Source organism: Erpetoichthys calabaricus, chromosome 4 (genome assembly GCF_900747795.2).
Source record: "Erpetoichthys calabaricus chromosome 4, fErpCal1.3, whole genome shotgun sequence".
NCBI classification, from domain to species: domain Eukaryota; kingdom Metazoa; phylum Chordata; class Cladistia; order Polypteriformes; family Polypteridae; genus Erpetoichthys; species Erpetoichthys calabaricus.
The window spans coordinates 246,938,755-246,960,078 of NC_041397.2; the positions used below are offsets into that span (position 1 = coordinate 246,938,755).

General features: G+C 39.0%; 2 protein-coding genes across 2 annotated transcripts in view; one reads left to right on the forward strand and one right to left on the reverse strand.

Annotated features, from left to right (window-relative positions):
* Positions 1–625: 625 nt before the first annotated feature.
* On the reverse strand, positions 626–8,552 carry sap18 (Sin3A-associated protein). The gene is made up of 4 exons (XM_028800555.2): positions 8,372–8,552; positions 8,060–8,169; positions 3,461–3,583; positions 626–909 (listed from the first exon to the last, which is right to left on the reverse strand). The coding sequence occupies exons 1-4, from the start codon at positions 8,450–8,452 to the stop codon at positions 753–755; spliced, it is 471 nt and encodes a 156-aa protein (XP_028656388.1). The 5' UTR covers positions 8,453–8,552; the 3' UTR covers positions 626–752.
* Positions 8,553–19,476: 10,924 nt separating this feature from the next.
* Positions 19,477–21,324, forward strand: part of lats2 (large tumor suppressor kinase 2) — a 71,961-nt gene continuing 70,113 nt past the window's right edge. Inside the window, exon 1 of the mRNA XM_028800556.2 lies at positions 19,477–19,630. The gene's annotated coding sequence lies outside the window, so the exon portion shown is untranslated. The remainder of the gene's footprint in view (positions 19,631–21,324) is intronic.

The window sequence follows — 21,324 nt, forward strand, 5'->3', positions numbered from 1 at the left end:
TGGTCTCAGGATGCTTTACTGTTGGCATGACACAGGACTACTGGTAACACCTTTTCTTCTGTGGAAAATCTTTTTCCAGATGCCCCAAACAATCAGAAAATACTTTTCCCCCACTCCTCAGCAGTCCAATCCCTGTACCTTTTTCAGAATATTAGTCTGTCCCTGATATTTTTCTTGGAGAGAAGTGGCTTCTTTGCTGCCCTTTTTGACACCAGGGCATCCTCCAAAAGTCTTCACCTGCCTGCTGCCATTCCTGAAGCTCTGCACTGGTGGTGCCCTGATCCTGCAGCTGAATCATCTTTAGGAGACGGGCCTGGCGCTTGCTGGACTTTTTTCACAACAGCAGTGGAAATGGGTTTTTTGGCATTAAGTTCATGGCCAAGAGGGACTTTGCAATTCATTTGATCACTCTTCATAACATTCTGGGGTATATGCAAATTGCAGTCATAAAAACTGAGGCAGCAAACTTTGTGAAAATTAATATTTGTATCATCCTCAAAACTTTTGGCCACGACTGTATATGACAGTTTGGAGCACCTTACTTGCAACTCCTCACAATGAAATCTACATTGAGTTTCAACCAACCAACTAATTTAGAACTAAAAAACAAAAACCACACCGCATAAAACACTGGCCATTTTTTATTCAAAACATTTCTGGGGATGGAAGGGGGGGGTCCTAATGATATACAAAAAGAAAAAAAAAAAAGAAAGATTTGTCAGCCAAATCAACTTTTTCCTGGTGGTCCTGCTTTAATATGGCCGAATGCGCCCTGGAGGTGGTGGCGCCCTGTTTGGTAAGGTTATTGCAATATCCAAATAGTCCCCAATCTGAAATCGTTGTGACTGCAATGTCATGGAGTCATCTGTGCCTTTTCTTCCAGAAATTGTACTGCCAATCTCTTTAACTCTGGAAATAAAAGAAGACATCCACAAAATTATTCAAGTCAAGCAAAGTTGCAGAACGGCAAACGTGATGAAGGCTGGACTCAGCCCCGCGGTTTGCTCCAGTCACCACCGCAGCTCGCACAGGCAGCACATAATGGCGTGCTCAGCTCTGATGGCATTTACTTGTATTAGGGTGGTCTGTCTGTCCGATAGACAAATAGGGAAAAAATACAAAATATACAAGTTGTAGTGACCTCCAAGGGAAATTTGACAAAAACTAACCTGTAATTGAAGGGACACAATGTTTCACTTTTAAATTAGGCAAAGTTTTTAAAATTTAAAATATATGTATAGCATACTGTATTTCAGATATCATGGCAAAAAGTGGAACTTTCCTTACAAATTCCCTTGAAGAGCGAGTATCAATTTCAAACAAATGCATGCACAGAGAGTCAAGTTCTTTCAGTTACGTGGACAGACAGGACATTCCGAGTGTTTACACGCGCACATAATCTGATAACCCAGTTAGTTAAGGCTGACACCTGGTTTCTTAAATTTCTGAATTTACAAGCACAAGTCATTTTCTGGAGTTCTCCTTTGTCAAAACGCTCTGACACTGGGGCTGAGGACCTGGTCTGTGTGCTTCTTGACTTACACAAAGTGCTTCTGGAATAACAACGCAGGTATTTTTACTTCAATAAGATAAGTACCGTGTTAGGTTATTTGTTACTTTAAAAACTAACTGGACCACGCAATGCATGTTACTTTTAATGTGTTACCCTACTGCTCTTGAGATTGTGTTTGGGCGTTTAGCACTATACGGTCAGCTCATCAACATACTGTGAATTCTGCTGAAATAGTGAGAGATTATTTCAGCCAGGAGAAGGAATAATGCATTCACTCCCAAATATTTGCCTCTGGAAATGTATTTTGTGGATGCTTCTACCCGTGGCTACTGGAAATATTTGCTTCACATGTGCAGGCTAACAGAGTGTAACGGACATATGCAGACTACAAAGTCCTTAACAGTAACCCAGTTCTGGGTTTACATGGCCACATAATTGGGTTATTTGCAGAAAATCCTACTCCTGTTAACCTGATTTCTATTACAAGAATACCCTGGCTATTGAAGTGCATGACAAAGACATTTAACGTTACATGTAAACACACCTGAAAATGCAAATTATTTATGTCATGAAGTTTACTGAACAGTAAAAAATTAAAAAAATAACCATTTATAATACAACACAAATGAGTGTCTGATCATTGCTTGGTCTAAGATAATCATAAAATGGCCTAAATTATGAATAAATGTGCATGCAAAAAAAGTTTTGTTTATAGTTTACAGTATACAGTAAGCAAGGACTTTATTGAAATGAACCTTAAAAGAGCAGAAGCGCATCAGATGTGTTAGAAGATTGAAAAATCTTTATACTCTTTTACTCTTGTAAACTTTCACAAAATATTTTTATAAACCTTGTATATACAGTACATTACAATATTATCCTGATATATGGGTCATTACTTGATAATTTATGTATTTTAAACTATTAGCTATTGCAATTAAGTTCCAAAATATATTGCAATGTTATTCCTTTTTTTTTTTATTTGACTGAAGTTAAAATTATATCTCTAATGTCAAAAATGTGCAAGTCCCTTACAACTAATATGAAAAACACTGAACTCAATTTGTACCCCCTAATTCTGCAGGTTCTAAATTTAGCACAGGCACAGTCCTTACTACATGAGCCCCCATGCTTGTATTTGGGGGAATCAAAAAAGTAAGACGTGCAATATTTAAATTTTCATTTGCACATAAACAAATGTGCTTTTATAATCCTTGGGGCTTCATAAATGCATGCTGCCATTAGAAAATACATGTTAATGATCTTCACATAACCTAAGTAAATTAAACTTTTCCAGGAAAACAAAACACATTTTCCAAATATTGATTAAAATTCAATTTTAATAAACCATGAATGAGAAAAAATTCTTCAATGATTTGCCTTTTTTTTTTTATTTTAAATTTAAAGTAATTGGTCTTTGCTTTCCTTTTTTATGCTTGTGGAGCTTTGTTGCTTCCTATCTAGAAGTGGGCAAATCAGAACCAGGACCAAACAAAGCATCTGAAGGAGCCTGCGAACACTGTACTTCACTGTGACGGGGTCTGCAGATAGAGCTGCACGATTCTCAGTTTCCTCTTTGTACCCTACCATATACTCTACACGTAATCACAGATACATCGGCAGCACATTTCTAGAATACAACTTTGATGGGCTTTTTTTTTTTTTTTAAACATAAATTTTTATTGTTTCCTTTAAAAACATCTGCCAATGTTACACAAAAATGTGAATATGGGATCTTGGATGTTCAGAACATATTGTAAACCAAGAACACAATTACTCCAGCTATACTGTTTGCAACTCAGATTCAAAGTGTCTACTGACTTAATCGAACTACACAATTACAGGTGCTACCATCTGGAAAGATGTTAACATCTTCTACACAAGTTATCGTTTTACTGAATACATCTTCCATTCAATAGGCAGAATAAAGCTTCATACTCCACCTACCTGTAGCATGGCCTTTTCGGGTCTGGGAACACGATGGCAAAACTGAAATGTGTGCCCTTTTTTCTAGCTTCTGGGTAAACTTCCTTAACTAAACTTGTCAGTTCTTTCAAAGTAGCATCCATCCTAAAAAGAGGAGGAGGGGAAAAAAAAGCTTTGTGATACAAAAATACAAACATAAGCATATACAAATATTAACTGCTGCAATTTTAATATGACAATGCTGGCAAACTGACTTTTCCATATTAAGTTCTTACTTTCTTTTATAACACTGAGAACCAAAATGAACCCAAGTGCTTGCCTTAAATGTGGACACAGCATTTGTTCCAGGAATCTGTGCAGCAGTGCTAACATTTTCAGTGCCACTTGTGGCAAAGTAGAAGCAAAGCAACATACCAGTAAAATTAACTGCTTCTACTGTATGACAGAGGGCATGCTGGGAATGTTAACACTGCTGCACAGATTTCCACATGTCTAAACATGGCAAACACAAAAAAGTAAATGCAATTTCTGTTGCTTGTCCCAAGTCTACTGATTATACATGGCAACAAAAACTGTACACTATTCAACTGTCACCAAGTAAAACACACAATAGATCACATCATCTCCTAGATCAATTTTTCATAAAGAATATAGATTTTTAAATTAAAATGAGCAGAAATTGCATATGAATCAAAATTAAGTATTTTCCCCACTGAAGACATAATGGTGTGAAACTAGGTGTTCCAGAGCACACATCTCAAAAGTTCCAAAAGCACTTACAGGACTGTATGATGACAACACTTTCAAAATTCCCTGGCTAGACACAAAAAGAGGTCAGAAGAATCTTTATAAAATGAAAGATTTATTTCTAGAAAAAAATGATCTGTGAAGCTCCAAGGAGCACAAAGGAAATACAATACCTATAAAGGCAATTCAAAAAGCAAGCAAAATCCCAATACACAATCCAATGGTGAAGGTCAAAAACAGCAAAAGTTCAAAAATCTTAGGGGGTTGGGTGTCCCCATCTCTCAGGGGACCATTCACAAAGCACATGGGACTTAACCAAGACACTGTACAAAAGAATGAACAAAAGAAACATTATAGTAACATTAACAAAAAGGACATAAAACAAGCATTGGTACCCTGGCTGAAGTATAACACATAAATGGCATTTTGTTATCAAAAGTCAAACATGAACTTAGTATTAGGCATAAAGAAACAGAAATTAAATATTTTTTCAAACTAAGTGTGCTAAAAACAAACCTCCAGGCATAATTGAAGTTTACCTGTAATGCTTAATCTTTACCAGCTGTTCACATCAAACAGCTATCCAGAGAAATTCTTTCATTGCTTATATAGGAGACATGAGACCCCAGCAAACAATCGACTGCAACCTGACACAAAACCCCACATCCCACCTGGCATCAGGGGTATCAGTAGGTACAGCACATATCCTGCCCAGAGCAGGCATCAAAGTAGCACACAAGCCTACAAACACACTACACACTGCAAACTGTCCTTTTTAATGCTAAAAGCAAGAAATCTGCAGCAGAAATAAGAAACAGGGTTTACAGCATACTATGCAGTGGTAGTGCTGCTGCTTTGCAGTAAGGAGACTGTGGAAGATTGTGGGTTCGCTTCCCGGTTCCTCCCTGTGTGGATAGCGCTTTGAGTACTGAGAAAAGCGCTATATACAGTGGTGTGAAAAACTATTTGCCCCCTTCCTGATTTCTTATTCTTTTGCATGTTTGTCACACAAAATGTTTCTGATCATCAAACACATTTAACCATTAGTCAAATATAACAAAAGTAAACACAAAATGCAGTTTGTAAATGGTGGTTTTTATTATTTAGGGAGAAAAAAAAATCCAAACCTACATGGCCCTGTGTGAAAAAGTAATTGCCCCCTGAACCTAATAACTGGTTGGGCCACCCTTAGCAGCAATAACTGCAATCAAGCGTTTGCGATAACTTGCAATGAATCTTTTACAGCGCTCTGGAGGAATTTTGGCCCACTCATCTTTGCAAAATTGTTGTAATTCAGCTTTATTTGAGGGTTTTCTAGCATGAACGGCCTTTTTAAGGTCATGCCATAGCATCTCAATTGGATTCAGGTCAGGACTTTGACTAGGCCACTCCAAAGTCTTCATTTTGTTTTTCTTCAGCCATTCAGAGGTGGATTTGCTGGTGTGTTTTGGGTCATTGTCCTGTTGCAGCACCCAAGATCGCTTCAGCTTGAGTTGACAAACAGATGGCCGGGCATTAACCTTCAGGATTTTTTGGTAGACAGTAGAATTCATGGTTCCATCTATCACAGCAAGCCTTCCAGGTCCTGAAGCAGCAAAACAACCCCAGACCATCACACTACCACCACCATATTTTACTGTTGGTATGATGTTCTTTTTCTGAAATGCTGTGTTCCTTTTACACCAGATGTAACGGGACATTTGCCTTCCAAAAGTTCAACTTTTGTCTCATCAGTCCACAAGGTATTTTCTCAAAAGTCTTGGCAATCATTGAGATGTTTCTTAGCAAAATTGAGACGAGCCCTAATGTTCTTTTTGCTTAACAGTGGTTTGCGTCTTGGACATCTGCCATGCAGGCCGTTTTTGCCCAGTCTCTTTCTTATGGTGGAGTCGTGAACACTGACCTTAATTGAGGCAAGTGAGGCCTGCAGTTCTTTAGACGTTGTCCTGGGGTCTTTTGTGACCTCTCGGATGAGTCGTCTCTGCGCTCTTGGGGTAATTTTGGTCGGCCGGCCACTCCTGGGAAGGTTCACCACTGTTCCATGTTTTTGCCATTTGTGGATAATGGCTCTCACTGTGGTTCGCTGGAGTCCCAAAGCTTTAGAAATGGCTTTATAACCTTTACCAGACTGATAGATCTCAATTACTTCTGTTCTCATTTGTTCCTGAATTTCTTTGGATCTTGGCATGATGTCTAGCTTTTGAGGTGCTTTTGGTCTACTTCTCTGTGTCAGGCAGCTCCTATTTAAGTGATTTCTTGATTGAAACAGGTGTGGCAGTAATCAGGCCTGGGGGTGGCTACGGAAATTGAACTCAGGTGTGATACACCACAGTTAGGTTATTTTTTAACAAGGGGGCAATTACTTTTTCACACATGGACATGTAGGTTTGGATTTTTTTTCTCCCTAAATAATAAAAACCATCATTTAAAAACTGCATTTTGTGTTTACTTGTGTTATATTTGACTAATGGTTAAATGTGTTTGATGATCAGAAACATTTTGTGTGACAAACATGCAAAAGAATAAGAAATCAGGAAGGGGGCAAATAGTTTTTCACACCACTGTAAATGTAATGAATTATTATTATTATTATTATGTAATTCATGTCCAGTGGTATACACGGGACAAACGTTAAAACCACTTGCCACACAGAAAACATTATAATGCAGTCAGAAGAAAAGGCCCACAGCCTCCGATTTACACATATACAAGTTTGACATCATAAATGGGAGATATATAAATTTAATCAAAGGAGTTAAATATGAGTTGGAATATGTTGTAACCTATGTCATTCCATGGAAACTATAAAAATCGAAGAATGCTTAATAATAAACCAAACACACTGGCACCACTTTTAGGAGGGTGGAATCATCCATGTCACCAATGTGCATTACAAGACAATGTAGAGAATGGTGCAACACGGGGACTAAATGTTCTTATGGAGTGTATCTATGGTGTATCCTGGATAATGGCGAAATTAAAGGGCCAATACAATTTTGTTTCCTTCTCAAATGCACTTAATTCAATTTAGGGTCACAAAGGCCAACTCCTAACCCAACAGCACAGGACACAAGGCAGGAAACAAAATGGGATAGAGTGCCAGTCCAACAAAGGTCCGCTAATAAATTGTAAGACTAAAAATCAATATAGTACAGTGTGCATTCCGTTTTGTTTTGAGAAAAGTAACTAGAAAGTAAACCTTCATAAAGGTAGTTTGACTGGATACATTGGTACAACTATGAAAAAAAATAATGTCACAAACCCAAAGGAAAACCGCTGTAATGGTAAAAACGGTATTTGATTTGTTAGTTGTCTTATTTAGACTTCATCTTCATTTTTGTGTACTGTTAGGAAACAAATGTGTAATTTTGGTTGACTTCTCACTACCTTTTAGGAAACAAAAAATAGAAGTCCAATTCAAAAACCCATGCTCAACTTTTTCATTTACATATGTATACCGTATATACACTTGTATTGTATGTGTGTATACACACACACACTAAATTTTTAAACAAATTTTGATATGGCGATAACCGATGGTTATTTCTAACAAGAAGCGTCTAAACCCACCACAGCTCTGAAGCTTCTCGATTATATATGAAGCCAAACGCTGTGCCGAGAAGCAAGTGTTCTTCAAATCACTTCCCACATTAAGTCCTCTAGTAGTGCTTTCACTTTTTTTGTACTTGCATTCTACAATCTCATGGATCTACTGGCTTTAGATAGGCTACAATAAGAGAATATATACGGCTAAAAACGGTTCAACTACTTTTAATTAAAATGTTTGACTGGACTTTTTACCAAATTAAACACCCATTATTTGTCAGATGGAATTTAAAGTTTCCGTTTCAGCGCATATTTAAATATACTTACCAGGTGTAGATCTGTAACTCGTTAGTTGGAACGTTTCCTCTGGAAAATTCATCTACCCTGTGATGCCGACCATTATTTGTGGTAAATACTCGTAATAAGAGCGGGCAAGTCTATTGGGGAAAAAAATAGAATCGTAAATCGAAAACAAACTTCAAAAAGCAAATAAAATGGTTTATCCCAAAGTCATTCCACACAGTGTGCAAACATCGGTATCAATGCGATTTTAGCTCCGTTTCACCACTTTAAACTACAGAGGCAAACGTGGTTAACATGCAAGTACGAAAAACCGAGGGAAAATAGCGTTCATATCACCTTTTCTCTGTCGATTGGCTTTTCCGGTTCTTTCTTTATTTCCTCCTGGGTCACACGGGATTCTACTGCCATTTTTTCCATAAAGAATGCCTTTTTTGCAAACAAATAACAAACGTTAATTAGTACTCAGTTACTGAGTTATACGACCAACCGCCCAAGATGCACTTCCAGGTCACTGCATTGTTACACCGGATGTAGCTATGACGTAGTTATTAGCGCGAGAATACAGCACAGCGTTGGACATGTGATGGGTCCTAACGAGAGGGTCAAAGGGGTTTATGTGTCGTGTACATTAAGCTATTTCTGTTTCTAAGAAACTGGGTTGCTGTATGATATAATAAGACCAGTAAATAGGCAACACGTTACAGTCTTATTAGAACGAGAAGTAAAAAAGGGCTAGCTGTTGCCTTTGGAATTACTGTTTAAAGTTACGTGATTAGTATAGTGTCGATTATGGATGCGGGAGATGTGCTTTTGTGAAAAAAAAAAGTAATTGTGAAGAAGATCGAATATATTGTTCAGTAGAATAATCAAGAGGAAATCGGCAATGGTCTGATGAAATGTTATAACCTCAGATTATGAAATGTTTCTTTAGGTCGGCAGGCTAAGTGGTTGGCTTTTGTGCTGCACATGACGGCTAGAATTGCAGAGTTTGAAGACGTTGTGTACATAGTGATGAACTGATCTGACTTGGTTCTGTCAAGTTAATGGCTTCAACATAATGGGCGATTTTTTAAAAAGATTTTGGCCTCCTAAAGTTAAGCACCAAAATGGATGAAGAAAAGTGTGAGAAGAATATGTGGTCATCTGCTACAAAAGTAAAACGCCGAGGTTATAAACGTCATAATACTCAACTCTTTCAAAATTAGTACATGGTTGTAAAACCTAACCAAACTAATATGAGTGCTTTTGAACTGCACAGTTGTCAAACTGACAAAATGGGATACAAAAACGTTTTACACCAGATTAAACCTTGTTGCAGTCTAGAAAAGACCGCGGAGAAGCCACAAATAAAGTAGTTTAGTTGGTTCGTGAGAAAATAAGGGTTATTAGAGAATTAGTGGATGTTTGCAAAAGTATTAGAAGATGATTGGGAAAGAAAAGCTCAAAAAACGGTGAACTGCTAGTCCAAGAGCTGAAAGGTATTCCAGATAGAAAAGCATGGAGAGCTATTGTCCACTAAGACACATTCTTTCATCAACCCATCCAAAGTCAAAGTGAACTTTATTGTCATCCCAACCATATACAGATAGACGAAATCGCGAAGCTCAGGGTCCACAGTGTAACAACATGAAGTGCAAATAATAAAAATACAAGTAAAATTTTAAATTAAAACACAAACGAGACAAAACAAAGAAGCAGCTATATTGATGTGTAGTTAGCAATATGAACATTGATGCAATGTATGGTATTTGCAATCTAGATACATACATAGATAGATAGATACTTTATTAATCCCAAGGGGAAATTCACATACTCCAGCAGCAGTATACTGATACAAAAACAATATTAAATTAAAGAGTAATAAAAATGTAGGTAAAAACAGACAATAACTTTGAATAATGTTAACGTTTATCCCCACGGGTGGAATTGAGTCGAATAGTTTAGGGGAGGAACGATCTAGTCAATAGATATGCAATATAATGAATAAATAATAGATATAGATAATACAGAAATTATCAGTGTATGATAATAGTTGTTTAAGACACGTGTAAACAATGACAGGTCAGAATGTTTCACAGCAGAAAGATATCAAGAGTATCCATTCCCTAAACTGCATTTTTCCAATGCAGAATCTCAGGACGCCTGAGGTAGGATGCCATTGCAGATTATATAGTTACGTTACGCAGAGTTGATCCTGCAGGATCTGCAGGCCTTTGGTCAAGCATTATTAATTAGTTTTTTCAAGGCAACCTACAACACTTGAGATGCAATTAGTTTAATTTCTTTTGTTTTTCCAATTGGAGCAGAGGCAGATTGAAGTGACTTAATGATTGCACAGTGTCAGAAGCAGGTGTTTAACCCACAACTTAAGGGTATGACGGCCAAAGCCTTAACCAGTACACGGTAATATTTAATACAAAGTGTTGCATATTAATCACTACTGTAAAAATGTTTTATTACCACAGTACTAGTAGATAACATGCAGATTACAACTAGTGTGTCCAGATGTTTTTGAACTGACTATTCAATATGCAACCGGATCCCACCTAGGTGACATAATATTCCACTTATTGTACTTTATTGTAATTACCCCTGGCCAGTGGCTTTAAAGAATTTGTTTATGTATTTTTGTTTTCTCCTTGGCGATTGTGAAGAGAGCGATTTTAATATGAATAGCAGGTATTATGGCATTTTTAGAAGTTTGTACATTGAGCCATCCTGCTCAAAACTGAGACATCTGGTGGCTTACGTTATAACTCCCATTGGAAAGCATCAATCCGCACACCCACCCTCACTGATTCGGAGTCATTTCAGAAATACCACAAAAGAAAGCAATGTAACTAAAACTTTTGTCAGTGACATAACACTATAATTGGTGATGTGTCAATCCAAACTCAGTGACAAAGTGTTCTTTACATTATTGTACAGTTGTTGCCTGAGAAAACAGACTATTTTATCATCACTGTTTCTGTAGGATTTGTATGTCCTCTAGTGCTGACTAAGTCACATATTCTAATGTATATGTCATCAGGGTGCAAGCCAAATGCCATACGGACATAGGGGGAATGTCCAGACATCACAACAATAGTGACCAGGGCTACAACTGAGCTGAAGTGCCTTGGCCGCCACATCATTAACAACTGTGCCAACATGCTCCCCTTTTTAGTGCATTGATGTAGTACTTGTATTCATTATGGGGGGCAGAGTGGCACAGTGGTTATTGCTGATGCCTCATTGCTCCATGAGACTGGGTTCACTATCTGTGTGAAGTCTGCATGTTGTCTTTGGGCTTTTTCTGTGCTCTCTGTGTTCCTCCCACATCCTTAGATGTGTACAGTAACTCTGTTTGTGAGACAGTAGAATCTGCTACTGCTGCCATTGCTTTTCTACAGGTTTGATCTGTTTTGTCTTCTATTAATGTCTTTAATTTTTTTTTCTTACATCAAACCCCTCACTGTTTTAAAATGTCATGATCAGGGCTGAATTTGGAGGTCTTATAGCCTTTCCCTATTATGGGAGCCATTTCCAAAATATGTACTGTCACTTTGCACTCTGCTCTTTAATATGGATATTGAGCATTGTTCAAGCTTTATAGTCCTGCATCTTTTGTCTTGTTATATTGTATTGTTCTTCTGGTTTTGATAATGTTACGACGTATGCTATATGTACAGTATGTTGGTTTGCTTATGCACTGGGGACTAAAAGGAATGAAATTTCATTCAGTCATATACTATGTATGTGACTGAATGACAATAAAATTGAGCTGAGCTGGTGTACAGTTCTCAGGGTCCTGTCCCACATTTCTAGGGGCATGGTCTCTGATGGTTGTGACCTCGAATTAATCAGCAGACAGGAGAAAAAGGTCAGCGTTTGCACTGAGCTTTATCTGATTTGCAGATAAAACCTTCTGAACCTTTGCGAATTCTCTTTGTGATTATTTTTGTGTCCTGACTGGTTTTTGACTTACTGCCTGTGTGTGTCGCTCGCTTTGTTTTATTTTACTTTTATTTGTTTTGCCTTTTGCACATATATCCCAGTTTTACTCAAGAACCTAGTTAACGGTTTTCCTACCAAGCCAGGGCACATAAAGGCTCCCCCAGATCTGTTCAGGGCTATAACCAGAATCTGACAGCCATGGATTAAGTACAAATGTGACACCACCAAAGTCAATAACAGGATGATAATATGCCATAAAATTTATCAAGCCCACTTAATCCAATTTTGGGTCAAGAGGGGTCAGCACCTATCCCAGCAGTACATTTCTGGACAGGACAAAAGTTCAAGCACAAGCTCTCACACACATTGGGCCATTTTATAGTTGCAAATTCACCTAAAACATAATGTATGTCTTTAGGTATGTGTGAAGAAAACCCAAGAAGACATGGGGAATATATGCAAACTTTATACAATGAGTGTACATGAGCATGAACTAGATAGATAGATAGATAGATAGATAGATAGATAGATAGATAGATAGATAGATAGATAGATAGATAGATAGATAGATACTTTATTAATCCCAAGGGGAAATTCACATACTCCAGCAGCAGCATACTGATACAAAAAAAACAATATTAAAGAGTAATAAAAATGTAGGTAAAAACAGACAACAACTTTGTATAATGTTAACGTTTACCCGCCCCGGGTGGAATTGAAGAGTCGCATAGTTTGGGGGGGGAACGATCCCGAGATGCACATACTGAGGTCTGTCTGTAAGATAGTCCACGATCCATGCCACCAGGTATGAATCTACTCCCATCTCTGTCAGCTTGTCCCTAAGGAGCAGAGGTTGGATTGTGTTGAAGGCGCTAGAGAAGTCTAGAAACATAATTCTTACAGCGCCACTGCCTCTGTCCAAGTGGGAGAGGGATCGATGTAGCATATAGATGATGGCATCCTCCGCTCCCACCTTCTCCTGGTATGCAAACTGCAGAGGGTCGAGGGTGTGGTGTACCTGTGGCCTCAGGTGGTGAAGCAGCAGTCGCTCCGAACTAAAACATCCATCCAAATGGTAAAACTAAAAAAAAAGTATAATAAAGTGAACGTTGCAAAACAGTACATCAAAATGAGTTCAGAAAGTGAGCTTGTATTGAAGGATCATTCTGGTCCAGAGTTTCAATTTTTAAAAGGACAAGGAAAAACATGAAAATAGCTGTGATTCTAGAACGGGGTCCCTAGCTCCGGTCCTGGAGGCTCCACAGTGGCTGCAGGTTGTCACTCTAACCCTTTTCTTAATTAGTGACCTGTTTTTGCTGCTAATTAACTTCTTTTGAATTAATTTTAATTGACTTTTTTATAAGATTTGTTTCCCTGAGTATCTTCATCGTTCCTCTGAATTGCTTTATTTCTTTCCTTAAATGGCACCCAAACAGAAATGAAATGTGAAGTGAGTGATCCAGCAGAAGACCAACTAAGTGAGGGCCTCAAACTCCAATCAATTGCACTCCAACCAGTTGCTTAATTAAGCGCTGAGTCTTGTTGTTAATTAAACGCGTTCTTTAATTCCATGGCTTGTTGTTGCTCATATTGTGCAATAGCAGACATTTTCAAAATTGTTGATTTTCTCTTTTAGAAGAGCAAAGTTAAAATGTTTTGGCGACCTGAGCAGATCAACATTCCTGAGACCTTCACCTTTCTTTATTTTCAGATTTTGTATGATCAACGCAGTTTGCTGGTCATGTTTTGGTTCATCTTGTATCTCATTATTGTTTGGCAGCTAATAAAGGAAAAAGAAACAATTAAGGAGTCTAAGTCTTCAAGAATCAAATAAAATTAATTCAAAAGCAAAGCAAAAACAGGTCACTAATTAAGAAAAGGATTAGAATGAAAATCTGCAGCCACTGTGGTCTTCCAGGACCAGAGCTGGGGACACTTGTTCTAGAAAATATTCCACAACCTGGCAATGGCTTATTTTATACCATTTGATTTTCAATTTTTTCAGCACTGTTGTTTCTGTGACTACTATGATGGAAACAGGGTGCAAGCAAGCCCCAAACTCCAAATGAACACACACAGAGTCCTGGGTTCAAATAAAGGATGATTTATTTGACCACAATACCTCCACAAAGTGACACAAGCACAAGTTCTCTCTCTCTTCCAATCATCTCTCCTCTCTCCACTGCACTGCCCTCCTCCAGTCGAGTGTTGCCTTCCTTCCTCCCTCCCAGCTCCTACTCATCTGGACAAGGGAGTGCCTTATGTTGAGGATCCAGGAGTACTTCCGGTGCCAGGGCTACTGCCAGTTGGAAGCACTTCCAGATCATACGGAAGTCCAATACAGTGGGGAGTGTAGCTTCCTGCAGCACACCCTTGTGGGACCCACAGACCCCAGCAGGTCTGTGCTGCTAGACTACAACTCCTGCAGGCTCCTGAATGGGTGCCGATATGGAGGGCTGCTGCCATCTAGTGCCTGGGGAGAATAGCCACCCCTTGGAGGCAGTCCTTCCCTGTCCTTCTCTTGTCTCCCATCCAGGGAAGGTAATGGAATCATGTTCTGGTCGGGACACTTGTCCATTTGCTTGGGGCTTCTTGTCCAGGTCGGGAATCTTCTCTGGTTGGGATGTCCATCTCTCCCTTAGGGCAGTCTTGTCCAGGTGTGCCATACTTCCCTGTCTTGGCCGGGGTGCCTTTCTGTTCACTCAGGCCCTCCTGTCCAGGATTAAGGGATCTTCCTGATTCCTGCCCGGGATGCCTGTCCATCGTATTGTCACCTACACTACTCATGTTGCCCTATGTTCATGTGGATTTTCTTTAACATGGAAATGATGAAAGTATGGAGACATGGAGACTCCACAGAGACAGTGACCAGGCCAAGATTTGATCGTCATTGTATATATTTATAGGATTAAAGTGCCATTATTGTTATGTATATAGAGTACAGTGAAATTTGTTCTTGAAAGCGCCAATCAACACGCATATATTTATAATTTATATTACTTCTAGCATTGTGACACACTTAGCAGATAGTTTCCAAACTTTTTGTACTCAAATCAGTTTTATGATATAATTAAAAGCTGTATAATAATTGAATCCACAACCCTAGACCTCTAATTCAAGTATTCATGTAGAGAATATGCCAGCAGAACTTAAAAGTACATTTTTGTGAAAGAACATGTGGCACAACTGGAAGCTTGCTTAAGACCAGATTTATACAAATTCTTGGAAACATTTTTGATAGAAGCAATTGTTAACACATGAAACCAATTATGTCATAACAGACATGGTGCAAACAAACACACTTGGGATCTTCAAGTCTCAGCTAGGTTGTGCTTTGGAATCAATGATTAATTGATAGCCTGGACTGTATGACTTTTTTCCATCAAAACAGTTTTGAGATCTTTCTTATGTACTCTCTCTATGGCGGCCAGTTACTTTTATAGTTTAATTATACTGAACTTTTTACCATGTCTTGGGTTATATTTGGATCCCATTTAGCTTTCCAATTCTATCACTTAAAAACAATGGCCTCATTTTCGTTAATTTATTAAAATAACATAGAAAATAAACATTCAAGTAGTGACACCACCAGTCTCATATGTAGCTCACCTGAAAAAAAATATCTCTTGCATACAATTTTGTGTCCCCACTTTATCCAGAGTCACCAGCTACCCCTCCATTAACAACCAACAAGGAATGGCACCAGTTCTGGATGTGACACCAGTCCATTGCAGTTCATTGTCACATATACACACATTCATACACAAACTGGTTTAGCCATTTTGAGCCCCAAAAGACTTGTCAGTCAACCTAATCTGCAAATCTTTGGGATGAGACAGAAGACCAAAGGCGCAGGGAAAACCAGTGTAACATGAGGGAACATTTTAAAGTTACATATGCAGGAATCACACAGAGGGTCTGAGAGCTGCGAGAGAGCAGTACTACATACACTATTAGAATGCAGCTCCATATTAAAAACAGCAGATTCAAAAACTGGATGGAAAAACATATGGATGTTCCAGTAAATAATAATAATAGTAATAATAATAATAATCTCAAACCTGTTTAATGCAGTGCAGAACAATGGTTGGCCAAGGCCTATTCCAACAGAGCCGCACAAGGTGCCAGTCCATTGCAGTGCCCACTCACACACATACACCCACACAAGGACAATTTGGATTCATCAGTTTAATGTAACCTTTAAGGCTTTGGTAATGTTTGAAGATAACAGAGGAACCCAAAATAAAACCTTGCTGGATCCATGAAGCTGCTTTATAACTGCTATGCTGCCATGTCACCCCTCCATAAAAATGGTAAACATAAATCGAATAAAAAAACTATTATGCCACTACATTGCCAAATAAACAAGTGAGTGAATATGGCATTCAAATACTTACATATGGAAAAACACAGGCATGAAGAAACAAATTAAATGTTCTGCTAAATAAGAACATCAGTAATAAAGTGAATAGACACAATGCATATTTTAAGTATAAAACATACAGTGTAAAAAACCTTCATGTTTAAAAAAAACATACTGATGCACACCAGCAGAGAAGAAAAAACCGCTGCCCCATAGCTCCATAACTTTGGCTTCCATTGCTAACCCCAATACTGTCAGTGAGGGGTCTGTCTGCCCTCTTCTTCTTTGTCTTTATGTAAGTTTTGTCCAGGTTGCTAGTATAAAAAAATTTAAAGTGCATTAAGCATGACCCCTGTCTTTTACACAGTTTCCCCAGTTTGTAAATTGCTAGAGTGCTATTCTTAGCCATCAGTTCAGCATTTAACACCATCATCCCTCAGAAGCTTATAGGGAATCTGAGTCTGCATGGCTACAACACTTCCCTATGCAACTGAATCCTTGACTTCCTGACAAAGAGACCCCAGACAGTCCGTTATTAGAAACACCATCTCTAGTACCATCACACTGAGCACTGGTGCCCCACAGGGCTGTGTACTCAGCCCACTTCTGTTCACTCTGCTGACTCATGATTGTTTGGCTGCAAATAACTCTAACACTATCATTAAGTTTGCTGACAACACAATAGTGGTGGGTTTCATCAGCAATGAGGATAAGTCAGCTTATGGAATATGATGATTGACAGACTGGTGCAAGTGCAAAAATCTGTCTCTTAACATAGATAAGACAAAAGGGAAGAGTATTGACTTAAGGAAGGTCTATGCTGTCCACACTCCACTATACATTGAGGTCTCTGCAATGGAACTGGTCAAGAGTTCCAAATTCTTTGGTGTGCACCTGACAGCCTACATTACTTGGTCAGTTAACACCTCTACAGCCAAGAAGGTGCAGAAGCAACTCCACTTCCTTTGGTGACTGAACGGGGGAAACCAACCTCCTTTCTTTCCCACAACAATTTACAGGGGCCCCATTGTGAACATCCTGACCAGCTGCATCACCGTCTCAACTGGGAACTGCAGTGTCTCTGACAGTAAGGTCTTACAACAGAATGTGCACACAGTAGAAAAGATCATTGGGACCTTTTTGCCCTCTATTAAAGACATCTTTATCCAGTGTTGCATCCTGAATGAGTACAGCATTGTGAAGGAATGCTACCACCCCTACCTTGTTCCACTTCCATCTGGCAGAAGGTACTGTAGCATCCAAACCAATTCTGCCAGGTACAACAACAGCTTCTACCCCTTAGATATCCGGACTCTGAACTCTGTGCTGCCCTTGTGCCCTCAGATTTGCCCCTAGTATAGGCAGTACATTCGTTACAACTGTTGTATTTATTATTAGTTGTTGTTACTATTTATATATTTATTACTATTTATTTCAATTTATTACTATCTATTCATTTAACTTTTATTTATTTATCTATTTATAGTAGAGTACAGTATAATACAGTTCACAATACAGTCATTTGACTTAATTTAAATTTAAGGAATGCTAGTTTCGCACAATCAGTGCTTAAAAAGACAAACAAATCCCTTCATTCAATGACCTGCTTAACCGCGAACCACAACCTGTCCAGTCTCCTGTCACAGAGTGAATACAAAGCGAGAACCAGTCCTGGATGGGTTGACCAGTTCTCACAAGACCCACTAATGGCAATACCAGTAGGGCCATATTAGTGTCAACACAGAAATCTTTGGGCTGTGGGAGAAAACCACAGTACCTGGAGAGAAATTAGGGAGATGGGAAGAACATTCAGACTTCAGAGAGTCAGTCCTCTGCTGGAGATGTTCAACAGCAACACAATTCATGGTGCTTCTCTACTGCACTATTTGTTTTTGGACATCAATAAAAATTTTATTAAAAAAAAATACATTTGTAGTAATAAAATTAATTGCTACAACTATGCCATGTGTTGCAATAAAAAAATGAAGTGCATATATCTCTGTTATATGCCATTTGGTATGGGATTCGTAAAAGCAGTGTTAATGTTTGTGATGGGTGGCACGGTGGCGCAGTGGTAGCACTGCTGCCTCGCAGTTAGGAGACCCGGGTTCGCTTCCCGGGTCCACCCTGCGTGGAGTTTGCATGTTCTCCCCATGTCTGCGTGGGTTTCCTCCGGGCGCTCCGGTTTCCTCCCACAGTCCAAAGACATGCAGGTTAGGTGGATTGGTGATTCTAAATTGGCCCTAGTGTGTGGTTGGTGTGTGGGTGTGTTTGTGTGTGTCCTGCGGTGGGTTGGCACCCTGCCCAGGCTTGTTTCCTGCCTTGTGCCCTGTGTTGACTGGGATTGGCTCCAGCAGACCCCCTGTGACCCTGTGTTCGGATTCAGCGGGTTAGAAAATGGATGGATGGATGGATGTTTGTGATGCACCACATGTTGGATTGACAAATGCAATGCATTTTATTACTACAGATATTTGTGATGCACCATCTGCTGGAATGACTAGGATATAGCAACCAAACGGACACAGACAGTTATGCATTTATTAAGGTGGATTGTTACAAAATGAAATGAGAAATTAAAAACTATATTCAACAACAAAGTGGACTGGCCTCTCAGCTATAAATACATTGATAATCGAGTTTCACGTTTAAAATAATAAAAACAACTAAATGAACAAACGCGGTTTGAAAATAGAAATGAAGCAACTGAAAAATTAAACATTTAACAAACCAGTGTAAAAAATCCATATAAAGTAAAATATGTTTACATATACTGTATTTATACATTTATCCATCCATCCATCCGCCTGCAAATACATAAATGACCATTAAAATACAAATGTTTAAATGTTCAATTGATCATTTATCAAAACTTATAAATAGCTGAACACATACACGACTTGAACGCATGTCTACTTAAGTATTTATTTCCGCCGTCATTTACTTGAAACGTGCCTTCGTTCGTGTGTTTATCTGCATTTATATTTGTCCTCCTCCTCCACAGGATGCAGGACTGGACGGCGCGCCTCGCTCAGCCGCGCTACAAGAGGATAACTGGGAAACTCCGCCCTTGTCCCGCAGGAGCCGCTGACGCGCGAGGGGGCGTCACGTGACTGCTAAGGAATGCTAACAATGCGGCGACTGTCCAAGTTTGAGCTGCAGCTTAGTGCTTTTGCTGGTAGGGAAAAAACAGTGTGATCAGAGTCGATTCGTGGCGAAAGTTTATGGCGACTTCTTCATGCATACCGTTATTCTAAAAACGACTTGAGCTGATCGAGCGGGGATGATTTATATACGTAAGTTTTAGTAAGTTTGTTGGCTTTTTTTGCTCCTTTGTTCAAAGAATAAAAATCTCCGAAGGTTTCGTTCGGTCACTGTCGAGGTTGGCGGGGGTTGGGGGGGTGGACCTTGGCATTTTGCTTTCCGGGCACTTTAGACGGCTTGTATTGAAGCGTGTATTTGCTTTACCCTTAAAACGTTGTCCGTAAAATAAAAAGGACCGCGAAGCGCTTTGGACGCACGGATCGGGCTTTCAGGTTTGCTTTCATACGCCCCCTATTTCCCCAGCCTGGTGCCTCTAGGGCTTGGATGAAAGTTGGAATTCTCTCCACGCTGGAATGCTGCTCTCCTTTCCGTGGAGCTGCGTTCCGCTTACTCCAATCAGCACTGGATCAAAACCTCAAGCCTTAGACGCTGGAGCGGAGTAAAATAAAAACAAACGAAACAAAAAATAAAGCCTTTATATATAAAGAAATCGTGGAGATCTGAAAACTGTTACAAGCTTAGCGCTCTAGGAAAATACGGACAGCTTTCACGATCAAGAACACAGTGGTAATGTATATGACCTCTTGTTTTAAGGAATTTCCTAGCATGGAAAAAAGCGTCTGGCATGGCACACTCACGGGTCGGACTTTGCGTGGTCGTCCGCCTTCTCACTTCTCACACGAAGTTTACAACACTTTGCGTTACGCTATGCTAGTTTCTTTTTCTTTTTTTATTTGACGATTCAGTGACAGTTGCGTTAAAGGGAGAGGTTTCCAAAAATGACATTCGCTCTCACCCCACAAACAAAAAACAGAAACATCAGCGTGTCTTCGTGTATACGGTGATCCCCTTTTTGTCTTTTTAAGCCAAGTTTAAGTGTTTACATTAAAAATAAAAGCAAGTCGAGCAGTCGTCAAAAAGGACCACCGACCTCTCAAATTCGGGTTCTCGTAAGTACCAACCAAAGAAAATAAAAGAGCGATTTCAACTTTCATTAGATTTCCTCGACTTGTGAAGTTTCTCCAAGTAGTTAATGCTGGTGAAGGAGCCTTTAATGATGGCGAGGTCCGTATGATGCCGATTATAGCGTGGGGCCACAATCTGTGCCAAGTTATGCTTTGTGATTGGTAAATCAATAAACACTAAACGCCTGGTTCGATTCCCCGTTCATTTGAATTAATTTACGTTTCATTTAGTTATGAAGTGAGAGTAAATGATTTGTGTATTTCCAGTAATTAATTTTGATATGAACAGGTTTGCTGTATTGGTTTAGGTGTATGAACGGTTATGTGGTGAAATGCTACCAGATCCATGTAAGCTTTCAGGTATCTACATGTATTATATATTCCCTTTCACAGCTACTTATCTGTTCCTTCAATCTAATGAGTTAAGAAGTGAGCATTATCTGTAGTTGTATTCATTTTGTCTTTCAATCTTGATTCTGTTTTACAGTAAACTCATACCATCAATCTACTCCCATGTACTGTCAGTTCATCTTTTATTCTGGGGACTCTTCAAAGTTTACCATGTATTACATGATCTTATGTTTAATTCCATTACTTTGAACTTAATTCTTGTTTGTGTTGTAAAGCAGTGTGTTTTGTAAAGGGTGCCATGTGAAAAAAAATCTTTGGCCGATTGAGAGTTACATTTGCATCATTACTGCACACTGAAGATGAAAACCCATTCATTCCCATTCTACAGGAATGTTCTTTGACCTCAATGG